This window comes from Lycium barbarum, chromosome 6, assembly GCF_019175385.1.
Source record: "Lycium barbarum isolate Lr01 chromosome 6, ASM1917538v2, whole genome shotgun sequence".
In the NCBI taxonomy this organism is placed as follows: Eukaryota; Viridiplantae; Streptophyta; class Magnoliopsida; order Solanales; family Solanaceae; genus Lycium; species Lycium barbarum.
In genome coordinates, this window is record NC_083342.1 from 7108727 (window position 1) to 7123309 (window position 14583).

Consider the following 14583-nt stretch of genomic DNA (forward strand, 5'->3'; position numbering starts at 1 on the left):
TATGCTTTTTTGTTTTTGGTTTGATCAATGATATCTTGAAAACAAAGTGTCTGAAGAAGAAATGTGTCTGCACTAAAATGCTTAGTTCAACATAAGGCAAAATATAGACAACTTGGACATAACTGTATCATAAATCAAATTGAGCAACAACCCATGCCTTAGCAGGCAAGCGAATACAGTATGTCCGCGTGATTCCTTTTGGGTTGTTAGTCCTTGCATGTTGCAGATTTTAATCAGAGTTGTGAAGGTTTTTCTCACTCTCACCAAACTGTTACTGTAGAACGGCTCTACTTCACTATACTACAACAATCAACAACAACATACCCAGTGTAAGCAAACCTTACCCCTACCTCATGGAGATAGAAAGGTTGTTCCCCAAAGACCCTCGGCTCAAGTAACGCGTAACAAAGCAGTTTGAAACAGAAAAAACATAAGCAAATAGGCACAACAATTAATACAAAGAGTGTAACATTAACATTCATAGCAAAATAATGTGCTAACCGAAGCACAAGAAACCACGGGTAGAAACAGTAATCGAAGGACAAGAAACTACAAGAATAGCGCTCAAACTAACTACACACCAAGCCTATCCTGCAGGAGAGCAAGACAACACTCAAACTACCTTCTAACCTTCTACCCTAATCCGCGACCTCCATATCTTCCTATCTACTTCACGATAATGATACATATAAAGATCAGCTCCTTTTATCAACAATTGCCTGGTCCACTTCAATGTGCGGTAGCAAGTCTCTGATTGAGTTTGAGTGGCGATAAAACTCTGCTACGACTTCTTCACACTGACGGCCCAATTCTTGGCATTTAGATGCTCCAGATTCCTTTACTGAGTTAATTTTTTCAGTTATTGCATCTGCCTCTACAAGCACACCTTCCAAGTCATTTTGCCTTGCTTCAAGACCATGCCTCTTTGATTCCACTTCCGTCTTTACATTTTTCAATTCTTTGGCAGCCTCCTCATAACTAAGATCTCTTTCTTTCTCTAATTGCTTCTTTAATTCTTCCAATTGGTCCACTTTTCCTTGCCTTTCAACTAGTTTAGCGTCAAGGGTTTTTTCCAGTACTTCCTCGTCACTCAGCTTTAGTTTGAGAACCTTAACATCTTTCTCAATAGATTTAGTTGAATTAACCTGTTCCTGTATAGCCTGCATCTGATTGAAGTTCTTGGACATTTTCTTGTGAGCCTTCGTATAAACCTCAAGAATTGCAGTTTTATTTTGAAAAGACTGCATTGCTGCTCTTTCAGCATTCCTTGTCTCAGCTTGAAATGATTTCTTTTCCTCCAGTGCTCTCTGAAGCTTATCCGGTGATTGGACAATCTTAGAACGTAAATTGGCATTGTCCTGAACAGCTTGTACCAATGCAAAGTCTGCATTAGAAATCTTCTCATCCATCTCTTTAGCCCTCTCCTTAAGTTTTTTTATTGAGGCCTTCAAGGACATTTGGTGATTGTTAAGACCAGAAATTGTTTGCCTCAGTTCCTTAACACTAGAATCTATTTCTTGAACCAGAGGCATCTCCCTTTCTTTTGATTCATTTTGTTCTTCAATCTCTTCATTTAACTGAGATATTCTATCCTCCAAAGCTAGCCGTTGATCATCAATGAGAGTCAAATCATCCACAATCGGTCTTATAGCATTTAATTTAGTGTCCCTGTGAAGACAAAAATTGAGGATGGCTCCGACAAAAAACCTGGTGCGATCAGGCTCAGGCTTGATCAAATCCCTGAGAGTAAATATCTCAGGACAATCCAAAGCAGACAACATCTCCCTTATCTTATGAAACAAATTCATGACCCGAAAAGAGTCAACATGAAGATCCGGGTTCTCAAGATGCTCCAGAGCCGAAAAATCCACCTGGTCATGATCATCCTGGAGAGTGTTGATATGGAGAAGAATGCTGGAGTAGAGGTTGGTGACAAAGTCAGCAGTGGGTTTGAGGAGATCTTCGTCGTTGACAGAGGCTATTTGAAATTCGGCTAATACAGCGATGATGTCTTGTCGGGGGAGTGTTGGGTAATCAAATCTCGACATGTTTCCCAATGGAAATTGTGGAGAGCGGTCAGAGGGAGAGTGCCTTGTTTACTTGTTTTGCAAATGCAAGGAAGCAGAGGAATATCGGCAGGGTTCCATTAGAGTATCACACTGCACAGAAATAAACTTCTCAACTCACATTGATAGCCTTAATGAAACAAAGATTTGTCAAATATTTGGTGATTCTTACTCAACCAGACAGCTTAGTACTGCTTCAGCTAGATTCGACATCAAACAAGCAAACTTACTACTCCCTCCGTCCCAATTTATGTGACACTCTTTCCTTTTTAGTCCGTCTAAAAAATTGACACTTTTTAATGTTTAGTAACAATTTAAGTTTAAAATAAGTATTTTGCCCCTGAATTAGATGATTTATAGCCACACAAATATCTATGGATTGTTTTGGACCACAAGCTTCAAACGTCTTCCTTCATTTCTTAAACTCCGTGCCCAATCAAACACCATCACATAAAGTGGGACGGAGGGAGTACTTATTTCTATAAAGCCTAATTAAGCTTATAATATTTACTCCCACATTTGCATGACTGAGTTTGCCTGGCAAGTCTAAACGCAACAAAAATGAAATCGTTGCAAACCGGAAAAAAATATATGTTAGCTGATTAGCTGCAAGCCAGCATTCCCGTTAGTTCATGAATTGATAACAAAGACTTTATGGCAAATATTGTTGAAAGTTAAGGTAAGGTTTGCGTACATCCGACCCTCCCCAAACCCCACTCGTGAATTTACAATGGGTAAGTTGTTGTTCTTGTTGTTGTTGTTGTATTGTTGAAAGTTGAAACATACAAAACAAAAGAAAACATAACACAATGGGTGTGTTCGGTATGGAGGAAAACATTTTCCAACTTACTCATGTTCGGCTAAAATTTTTGGAAAACATTTTCTTAAAGAAAACAAGTTCCTTAAATATGAGAAAAATGATTTCCCTAATGAAAGTAGGTAAAACAAGTCCCACAAATGTCAATCCACATTGATTGTCACCTCCTCACCCTCGAACTCACCTCATCTTCACCGCCACCCCAACCCCACCTCCAGCCCACCAACCTCACCCCACCACCTTCACCCCAACCCCTACCCCCACCGCCCATAGTATTTGTCTAGATTATATACAAATGCTTTTGGGATAATATTTTTTGCTAGCGTACCGAACATTAAAAAAAATAAGTAAGAAACCACTTATTTTCCTGGAAAACATTTTCCTTCATACCGAACACACCCAATGACACAGTTATAGCTGCAAGCCAGCATTTCATTCAGTTCATGAATTGATAACAAAGACATGATGGGCATATATTCTTGAAAGTTGAAACATACAAACAAAAGAAAACATTATAACACAATGAAATAGTAGTTATTATCAAATAAGACAAGTCAAAACATCGATCCACCCTCATATTTTCAATCAGAGTATACAAAAGAAAAAAATATCAAAACTACTTTTTTTTACTTTCTAAAAAGGAAAAATAGAGGAAGAAAAGGGAACTTACAGTCTTTCTCAGTCTTGGGCATATTTTGAAATGAGGGATTTTGTTTAAACTCCAATTACTACTTTTTTTTAAGAAAGATCACCAAACGACGGCGTTCCCTTGTTTAAAAACAATAGCATTTTTGGTGCATTAGTTATTGATAAATGCTTATTTTAGTTCCTAGTATTATACTCCTTCCGGATCAAAAAAAGTATCCACTTAGCCTTTTTTTCTTGGGTCAAAAAAAGTGTCTACTTATTAATTCAAGAAATAATTAACCTTATCTTTTCAGATTTGCTTCTATTAACTATTAAGTGTTATGTAATCAAATTCAATGCCTATTTAATTAGGAGTAGTTTAGTCAATTTACATATTTTTTTTTCTTGGAGTGAGTAGTTTCTTGAGGGGTATTCAAATGGCTGAGTGGACTCTTTTTTTTTTTTTTTTTATCTAGAGGGAGTATCTGCCTAAGCACATTAAATCATGATTTGTGCACTTTTGATCCATTTGTTAGTAAATATTTATGAAGTTATCACAAATTATTTATTTTTTCATTATTTAATTACTCATGTGTTATATCAAAACTAGTTGTACGAGGCCCGTGGTAAGCCCGGGCCCAACTCATGATATAAAAGAAGAGTAACTTACATAAAAAGCTATTGTTTGCAGGCGCCTAACATCATGTAGATATAGTTTAGGTATTTACATTTCGTAGCTACTAATTATTAGCTATAATATGTTATCCGTTGTATTCAAATACGTAACTCGGTTGTATCCAAATATATAGTGAGCGAAAATAGGTTGTATTTAATTCGACTTTATTCAATTTACTATATTCAATTCGACGTTATTCAATTTGACTATATTCAATTCGGTTGTACTCATTCATAGCTAAAATTAGTTGTATATAAGATAAATGCTTTAAAAACGCCTAAACTAAAAATCTCGCATGATAATCAAATTTTTAAATAAGTGCATTTTCAATATAAAAAGGCAAAACTTCAATTTATTCCTTTAATATTTCAGCTTTTATTGTGCTGGAATTATTTACTTCAAACTCATTTTATGTCTATCTTGAATTATTTAGAATTTTAATAATATATTTTATTTTCAATTGTATTAGAAAAGACCCATATTTTCATCTTCTAAATTCATCTAACACAACAAAATTTTCAATGATTTCAAGTTTATACTATAATATGTATAAATAATTTTAGAGCCTTTACACAAATTAATCTTCAAGTACATTAATAGAGTAAAAGAAAATTAATACTATATCTGCAAATAGTTCTAGGGCAAATCAGTATAAGCGCATATGAGCTCACTAAAGAAGTAAAATTTTGGATGTTTAAAACAGAGAAAATAAATATGGAGTTCTGTTAGTAAGACCTATTAATGCTCCGATAGTAACAAAACTGTAGCTCTAAAGTTGCAAAATTTTTACTAAAATATATAATGACAAATAATGTAAAAATATATTCCCTCCGTTCTTTTTATTGTTTTTTGTTGACTTGACACTTTCCTTAAAAAACTATTTATTCGGGGTTCGTTTTACTATTTATTCGGGGTTCGTTGTTACTTATGCTCGACAATAGTAAGTTCTATCAGTACAGAAAATATAACATACTTTCTACGTGAAGGAACCATAACCAAATAATTTAACTGATTTTAAAATTATTTTAACAATGTTTTCTACGTTGTTAGACCAAATTAGCCCTACTATTAAATAGGTTGAATTGTGTCGGTCAAGATGAACTAAATTAATAGGGGAAAGGACACAAATGGCCGGTCGGCTCAAATCCACCCAATGGCCTAACTTTGTACAAATCCAAATTATAGTCACCAAAATAATTCCAGCCGTTAGCCACTTTCCCTTCTTTTTCTGCGTTCTCCATTTTTCTTCTTCCTCTTCCACCTTCTTCTCCATCTTCTCCTCCTCTTTCCTCTTCCACCTTCTTCTTCAATTTTTTTTGATGCCTTGAAAGGACGCCTTTCAATTTTATTTGATACATATTACTTTTACAGGAAAATGTTTACCTCATAAAAGATCAAAACTGGCAAATGACAAACCAAAAGTAATATCTAGAGCGATTTTGCTCTAAATTTTAAATAAGCAGATTGAAGAATGCAAATAAAATAGTATAAAATAAACAAAAGGAAGAATGAATAAAATATACGAACAAGTGCAAAAGATAAAAAAGCAACAGGTCATAAGGGAACACGTACGAAAGGACACATATAATTGTCGTTTTTTGTGAGTTGCAGGTTACGAAAATGGCAGAGGATTCATATAAAGACGCCATTGCAGGACTGAAAAAGCTTTGATGTATAGAAACTGTATCATATGTGTATATAATATGTATCCCTGCTGTATATGTATATAAAATATATCGTATGTATAGAAACTGTATCATATGTGTATATAAGATGTATCCTGTTGTATATGTATATAAAATGTATCATATGTATATAAACTGTATCATTCTTGTATAGAAAGTGTATATATAATTCCAACATGTGTATATAAACTGTATCAGTCTTGTATAGAAAGTGTATCATACGTATAAAAAATGTATTATAGAAACCGTATCATTGTGGTATATAATATGTATCACTATTGTATATGTTAAAAATAAATATCATATCATTATTGTATGATATGTGTATAATAAATGTATAATTACGTATAATTTATGTATAATAAATGTATGATTAATTCCAGCATATGTATATAAACTGTATAATTCTTATATATAAAGTGTATATATAATTCCAACATATGTATATATGTTGTAGCAGCCCTTTAGTGGCGACGTTTTTGTGGCGACTTAGTTGCCACTATTTTTTATTTTTTATTTTAAAGCGCCTGGGTTGTTGGGCCGGCCAGTCTTGGCATTATTTTGAGCTGACCGGCCATTTTTTGGCATTAATTTGGGCCGACCGGATACCTAGTGGGATTAAGCCCAAACAGTGGTTAAATGTGAGATTAGTTTGGCTGAGTGAACACACAATGTCCTTTTCCCAATTAATAAGGGGCAATTTGCAGGATTGCCCTTCGCTGGTGGTGGTCTTTAATTTTTGGCCCTCAAAATGGTAGTCTTTAACCTTTGCCCTTCAGGCAGAATTTCACTGCAAATTCTTTAAAGGCAGAATTTGCACATGGATAGAATTTGCAAAATTCTGCCTTGCGATTTTTTTTTTTAAACTGAACTGGGGTTCGAACCCACAACCTCGAGGTATTAGGCGAAGGGCAAAACTTAAAGACCACCAATTTGAAGGACAAAAATTTTAAGACCACCCCAAATGAAGGACAATCCGCGCAAAAAAAAAAAAGATTAATAAATAAGTCGCCAAATTTTGAACTAATTGAGCTGATCATGTTTTAATGGATTAAATTCGCCACCCTAATCTCAAGTTATCCCAAGTTTTTGGGTTATATTTTTGTTTTCATTTGGTTGGGTAAGACCTTGGTTTTCACGGAACAAAGGACAAGCCTAAAAAAAAAAAAATGACTAGTGCACAAAGCATCCACGCTAATAGGGTTCAAGTAGCAGCTGCACTCCAAGATGTGTGTTGTAGACAGTCTATCATAGCTGCTTTCACGACTCGAACCCGTGACTATAGCCTTCAAATTGCAAACAAAGGTCCCTCTTGAGCCTTGCCATTTTCATTGCTGTCCTAGTCCCCCCCCCCCCCCCCCCCCCCCCAATGTTATGATGTGTAGGCAAATTCACCGATTGAGGATGATAACTAAGGCTATTTATGAGCTAGCCATCAACTTATGAGTTCATCCAAAATATTGAAAAAGAAAAAATACTTCAGAGAGAACCTGTTCCCCAGTAGCCAAGAATTCTCGATAGAACCCATTATATTAAGTGTATTCCGGAAAAATCCCGAACTCAAACCCATAAAGACAAATCCTCAAACCCAAAAAAGACAAATTCTTGATCCGCCTTTGGCCAGTCTAGGCTAGTCCTAGCACGAGTTGAAGATAAACAAATCAAATAGCTGACATCCACCGTAAAGTATACCACTGCCTCACAAGTCATCGATTAAAAAAAAAACTCTTTTTAACTTTTAGCGACAGTCTTAATGGAACTCATACGACTTTCGTTCTTCTATTTTTGGATTGACCTGTTAGTTGGCTCGAGCTAGAACTGGACTCCAACTGAAATTACACCACCAATACCAGCCCTAGCCGGAGGACCATCGATCGAACACCAGTCACCCAAAGCGCTTAGTTTGGTAAACAAAATAACATAAACAAGGCAATACATCAACCACTATGAGTCTATGACCGATTTATACTAGCAAGTTACAAACCCCAGAGCAAGGAAAAAGCTAGACATTGACAATTTGACATGCTTTTCTACAACAGCTTCTTGTTCAGCGAAGAACCATTACGCACAGAAGATCAGATGAACAACATTAATCCAGATGGTTTTAAACAAAGCAAGATAGTCTTACCCTTTAACTCACTTAGTGGCTACTTGAAAATATAAGCATATACACCGCACCATCCTCATACAGATATGTGTGTAATATATAACGCTTGCAGTAATGTATAGGCGAAGAAACAACAGTTCACAAGGCAGCAGAGCAGGAGCCAAGAAAGCCAGCAACTTCCATTGACACCTACCGCACGTTTACAGGTCCAGTGTTTGCTGCTTTCCTGAAGACTCTTACTACTGGCATACCATCACCTTCACCGTTCTGGACCCTCCATGACCGGTCTTTCTTTCTCTGTGTTTTCTTATGTTGTTTATGAGGCGCAGTTGTGGGCTTCTTTTTGCGAGCTGCCTTGTCAGAAGCAAGTCCATTGGCCATATCAAATGTACTCAAATCACTCAGCACATGATCTAGACGTGCATTTTCGTCTTCATCATCCTCCTCATCACCAATATCATCGGAGTAATCAGAACCAGACATTCTAGGTCCATCAGCATCCTCTGTAACATCTTCGTCGTCCTCTTCACTAGCTTCATCGTCTAATTCTCCTGGAGGCAATTCAAAGTGTGGAAGCTTCCCATCAACATAATCCTTCAACATCTGACGTGTTGCTCTTGTTTCATCAGGCAATCCGCTTGAAGCAACATAACCACGAGAGGCACAGTATGATCTTAAAAGTTCTGCAGCAGTAGGGGGGCGAGACTGTGGCTCATATGGCTTTGGTTTCGGCAGAGATATGTTGTAGACTTCCTCGATAATTTCTCTAGGGACTCGATTTGCCACCACCTGTACTGCCTCTCGATGCTCAGTGATCCGGTCAATTGGCAAAACACCACATGCAATCATCTCATATCTCGAACTTGTAAATGATGGAAACACTAAACCAGGGCAATCACATAGAGTAAGTTTAGGAGAAATCACGAGTGTTTGAAAATGCTTTGTCTTCCCAGGAGTAGATGTCACACCAGCTCGTTTTTCACCTACCAAAGCATTAATGGTTGAACTTTTCCCAACATTAGGATATCCCACAAACCCCACCATCACACTTCTAGATTGAACATCTGCTGCCAAGTTCTCATCAGCATGAGAAGCTGACCTATTCCTAGTCAAAACTATTTCCTCTGCTGCAGACTGTAAACGGGCCAATAGCTCCTCCCTGCCTAAAATTTTCGTATCAGCATCACCTGCCTCTTGAGAGCTCGTTGGTACTTGTGAAGAACTGAGAGCAGCAGAGGCAGCTTTAGCTGACCAGAACAGAAAAAGGATCCCTTGCTTGTGGAAGTATTCAGCCCATTTCTTTCTGCAGAAGATAAAGCAAGAACCATAAATTGCACATCCAAAAATAAGAAATCTGATAGGAAACGGCAACTGTATTTTCAGCATGCTGACCTAATAGAAATGGGTAAAAGATCTGCTTTGTTAACAAGCAGCATTGTTTTTTTGTGTTGGTCTACTTCGAGTGCATAAGCCTGCAATTTGCCCCCGTCAATGCATAATCATTATCACAGCTTGTACGATACAGGTAAAACAAGAGACACATCACTAGTGCAAGGGTTTTTGGTATACGTACGAAACCATTAGCTACTTCTTTAAATTTCATTAAGAAAAGTAGTAAAAGAAAAGAAAAACAGAATTCAACAGTAGTGCATTAAAAAAATGCACAGCCACATGCGATAATATGAAAAAGATATCAACACATTTCAACATTCTTTCAGTGGCAGTCACAAGAAAATGTGACTATCCAAGTAAACAAATAGAAAATATATCATAGTTGTGGTAACACTCAAAAGGTACTTCAATCTATGGTGAAGCCTTGAATATTTACCTCAAGATCAGGGCAACGGTAAAAAAGTGGGTCTCGTGCATCAACAACCATTACAAGCTGAGGACAAAGAAACATTAACATAATCAGAAATACTTTTTCGATACAGTAATAAATTTTATTAATGGAGGGCAAAACGCGCCTAAATACAAAGAAAAATAATCAGCAGTACTCCGGAGAGAGATTAAAAAGCACGTCCATAGAAAGAGGGAAATCATCCAATCAGAAAGAATAAGCAACAATCAAGTAGCAGATAGAAATACATTACTCTTTTCCCGATTGAACTAGAAGATCATTGCAAAATCATATTGCATAATCTAAATGGGGGAATATCACTAGCAGGAAAGATGCAAAAGAAGTAAATCCTAAGGATCTAATCACGGTCAACTATTATCTGAAGAGCCCAGAATAGACAGGCCTAAGTGAAGTGGTCGGATTCTGCAGTCACGTGTTTAAGCTCTTTGCCTACACAAACTTCTTTTGCGGAGTCAAAATTGTTCAGTAAATTAAACAGGCAATACTTGATGCTGGAAATTTTCAATAGTTAGCATTGCTAATATTATCCGATAGTTATAGGAAATAGTGGATGCTTCCGAAATTCGCAGTATCATTATTGCCTATCTAATCCAAAAGATACAATCAAACAATGACTAATATACTGTGGGAATCTAGAAATTGGTGGGAGGGAAATATAAATGAGGAAACTATACAAGAAGTATGAAAGCAACTTATGGCTAAGAATAATTGACTATTGGAATTGAAGCACCTACAGTAGTAAACACTGACGAGTTATAAGGTCCTTACAAGTTTTCATGGCTCAAACATTTGCAGCCAACTACTCAGCCCAATTGAAACAACGTTGACAGAGACAATTTGTTATGGGAAAGTATCTTCAGCACAAGGCTAGAAATGCTACTACATACCAGATTAACAACCCATCTTCAAACTATCTTACCAAGCACTTTCAGGCTTCTTTACAGGAAATCTCACTTTAGTTTAAAATGTTCAACAGAAGGGAACCTTGAGTTCGAAGAAACAGTTTTTCTCAGCGTTTTAATCTTACATAATTCGATCAAATAAACTACACGAGAATTAGGTTCTAACTGTTAAACTGCCACAAAAAATATTTATCCTCTTAAGGAATAACATCATAAAGGTACAAACGACCAGAATCTCACCAGATCACTACGCTCAACAACTCTCCAAAGCTGTCTCCAGATATCCAGGTTCTTTTCAAAAGGGGTGAGAACCAGTTTCTCGTTCTCTTCAAGCCTATATAAATTAAAATCTGTTAGAGCAAAAAATGTACATAAACAAAATTCACATGCTAAGCAATAGCCCAATATAAGACGAGAGCCTATTTGAAAGGCTCTCAATGTACTACTGATACATTTTCTGGTCATAACTACATCACACATAAATTTACTATAAAGAGATAGAATTTGCTTTACATGCAAACAAACTAGTTTATTTAAGTGCACGTCAAAATAATGGTTGACGAATTAAACTGGGAGGGAAGATACAAATACTCTGAATATATACCAGGCAACTTCCTAGCTTAATCTCTGTTTTGCCTATGTAAAATCCATAGTAACTAACAATTACCTTTACCATTACAAAAAAATACATAGTAACTCTTTTTAATAAGTGAAAATAATCCATAGTAACTAACATTGAATGTAAGCAGTCTCCATAGGAAAATGAATGCAAGATATCTAAAACTGTTAAACATTCATCTTAAATTTACAATGTTCATAGTCCATGCCCCCTTCCCCCAAAAAAAGATGAAAGCAACAAAATTCATAAACATGCATTCATCAGTGTAGCATAAGCAGTAAAAATTCTTCTCACAGAACATACCTTGCAAGATTGCGGCGCCAAGCTAGAAAAGATTGTCTTTCATTGGCATCAAGCTCTTCTACTGACATTCTAGTATTCCATGGTGGCCTGGAAAGAAGTACTTCATAACCTTGGACCAGGACATCAGATAGTGCACTAGATTACTAGGTTAAAAAGGAGAACAATTACCTGCGTGGAACACGAAGACTACTAGCATGTAAAGCCTCCTCTTTCTTCTGCTGCTTCTTTCTCTCTTCAGGTGTCAGATCACTAGTACTAGATCCAGAGTCCCTATTACAAAAAAGTCAGGACACAACCAGCATTAGTGTAAAGGGTACGTAATCTTTCAACACTGTTAGAGAGGAAACGAATACATAGAGTTAGGAAATAAGAAAAAAGCAAAGGGATTAAGATAAGCAAAAAGGCCAGGTCAAAGATGAGAAGTGAAATAGCATAAAAACTGTTTCTCGCAGATAAAGACAACCAGCATTAGTGTAAAGGGTACGTAATCTTTCAACACTGTTAGAGAGGAAACGAATACATAGAGTTAGGAAATAAGAAAAAAGCAAAGGGATTAAGATAAGCAAAAAGGCCAGGTCAAAGATGAGAAGTGAAATAGCATAAAAACTGTTTCTCGCAGATAAAGACACTTGTTATAGGATCTCCATGGTCCACACTCCACACTACACTAGAATTTTCTATGGAAATTTAGAAAAGCAAATTTAGTATATTAATGCAACTGTAAACTTCACAGGGTAAACCAAAATTACCGAATCTGAAAAGAGAAGATCATCCAAATGACCAAACTTTTAAAGGGCTGACCATGACACATAATCAGCAAATTTATTGTTTAAATTAGTTTCAACTTCAAAACAGTGCCACTATTCCAGAGACCAAAATTATTTTGCTCGGGTAATGTTAACTGATTAGACGAGTTCAAGCAAAACAAATTACAACATAGCAAACCCACAATAAAACAAGGCGTGGAAACCTTGACTCACAACAGCTTCTGATTGGGATATGATTCACTTCCCCTTCACTGAATATGTAAAACATAAGAGGATTTCCTTCGGTGTTCATTTCAAACGTGTTACTGCCCCATTTTCTTTCAAATTCACAACTTCATCTACACCAATCAAGTCATTCCTCAAAATAATAACAGGAAAATATAACATAGAATTTTTAGTTTTATGACCAACTTTTAAGTAAGAAACTGCGGAAGAACAATTAACCTAAATAGCCGCCACCCAACTGTTTAAACTAAAAATAGCCAGCGAATGTGTAATATATGTAACCCATATGCAATATGTGTATAATCGATGTATACCGGCTAAAAGTAACAGTGAATCAGGCTAACTATTTGTCTAAACATCCAAAAGGAATTGTTAATGAAAGGGGCCCTTACAGATTGACGAGGAGATTAACGGGAGGATTAAGGTCAGAGTAAAGGCGATGAGCTTCATCAGTCTGCTCAATAACAGCTTCTAAATCAGTGACTTCAGTCACAGATTCTAGAATCTTCTTGTTATTGTTTCTAAAGAATCGTCCCTTCTCTTTGGATTGTTGTATCATTTGGTTATGGTGCTTTACCAGTGCCCTACCTAACGTTGTTTTCTCTCCTTTCCCCATTACTGAAGCAAACCTAGATTGAAAAATTGACTGTGTATATAAATTTGGCCACCGTAGGCGGTGGTGAAATTGGCGGCGTTATATAGAGTGGAGGTGGCTAATAGCGGGGAAAAGGAAGGAAGGTAGTTTCAAAGGGATTTTTCTTCCTCTTCTTCTGCGCGTGTGTGGGCTTGTTAATGAGAAAAGGTCATTCGATCTCTAGTAATGAAATGGTTTGAAGGTTAAAATCACTTATTAGAAAGTAAGAATAATTACTCGGCATAGCTACGGCTGTAATTATTGATAATAACTATTTCTTAATTTATTTATATTTAGTCGCTACAGCTTCTCATTTCATCATTATCCGAAATAACAAACAGTTTTGCCAAAAATACCCAATTTCCTATTTATTTTTGGAAGATTTACACAAATAACCGGTTGGATTCACTGTTTACTTTTTCTAGCCGATATACATAAATTATACACTTGTTACGGTTATACACATATCATTATACATTCTCTGGCTATTATTAGTTTAAGCGTTTGGATGAGTGACTATTTAGGTTAATTCTTCTTCACTGTTTAATTAACTGGATTATTAGCCCATATTAGCTCTAAACTCAAAATAAACGTGCTTTATTTTTTCTAACCCATTTTAAACAATTAGAATTCACATTTTCTTTTTTTAGCCGGCTAGTCAATGAATAAGGCTACAATTTCGGGATTTTCTATTCAGTTTTCTAAATTAAGGAAATATCTTTCCTTCTCTCTTATTTAATATTCTATACCAAGTATCTAATCCCTATTTTAAGGGAATTGTATTAAGTACCATTTTTTACTGCAGTGATTTCTTTTCATATTTTCCGTAATGAGCCTGCATTTTTATGCCTTTTTTCCAAAAAACCCTCAAGCATTGCAACTCAAAAAAACCTCAAAACAATAACAGAAAAAACATAAATAGCCTTAATTAACCTAAATAGCCTCCCTCCTAACCGCTTAACCTAACAACGTATAAATATGTATAATAGGTGTATTGTGTATAATTTATGTATATCAGCTAGCAAAAGTAAACAGTAAATGAGGATAGCTATTTGCGTAAAGATGCCAAAAAAATAGTAACACACATTGAAGGATAAGAAACTAGGGATGTATAACCATGTATAATCAGTGTATAATTTGTGTATATCGGCTAGGACAAGTAAGCATTAAATCAGGACAGCTATTTTTGTAAACATCCCAAAAAAACCCAAAAAATACCACCCATCGAGGATGTATAACATATGTCATATTCTGTACAATTCATGTATAACTGTGTATATGTATATCATTATCA

General features: G+C 35.9%; 2 protein-coding genes across 2 annotated transcripts; both read right to left on the reverse strand.

The window, feature by feature from the left end:
• Window positions 1-431: 431 nt before the first annotated feature.
• Window positions 432-3643, reverse strand: LOC132600654 (kinetochore protein NUF2 homolog). The gene is made up of 2 exons (XM_060313966.1): window positions 3554-3643; window positions 432-2159 (listed from the first exon to the last, which is right to left on the reverse strand). Exon 2 carries the CDS (start codon window positions 2046-2048, stop codon window positions 696-698), a length of 1353 nt encoding a protein of 450 aa, XP_060169949.1. The 5' UTR covers window positions 2049-2159; window positions 3554-3643; the 3' UTR covers window positions 432-695.
• A 4303-nt stretch (window positions 3644-7946) lies between these two features.
• Window positions 7947-13464, reverse strand: LOC132600655 (GTPase LSG1-2). Its single transcript, XM_060313967.1, has 7 exons — window positions 13048-13464; window positions 11832-11933; window positions 11664-11750; window positions 10982-11075; window positions 9807-9863; window positions 9371-9450; window positions 7947-9281 (listed from the first exon to the last, which is right to left on the reverse strand). Exons 1-7 carry the CDS (start codon window positions 13269-13271, stop codon window positions 8168-8170), a joined length of 1758 nt encoding a protein of 585 aa, XP_060169950.1. The 5' UTR covers window positions 13272-13464; the 3' UTR covers window positions 7947-8167.
• Window positions 13465-14583: the final 1119 nt, after the last annotated feature.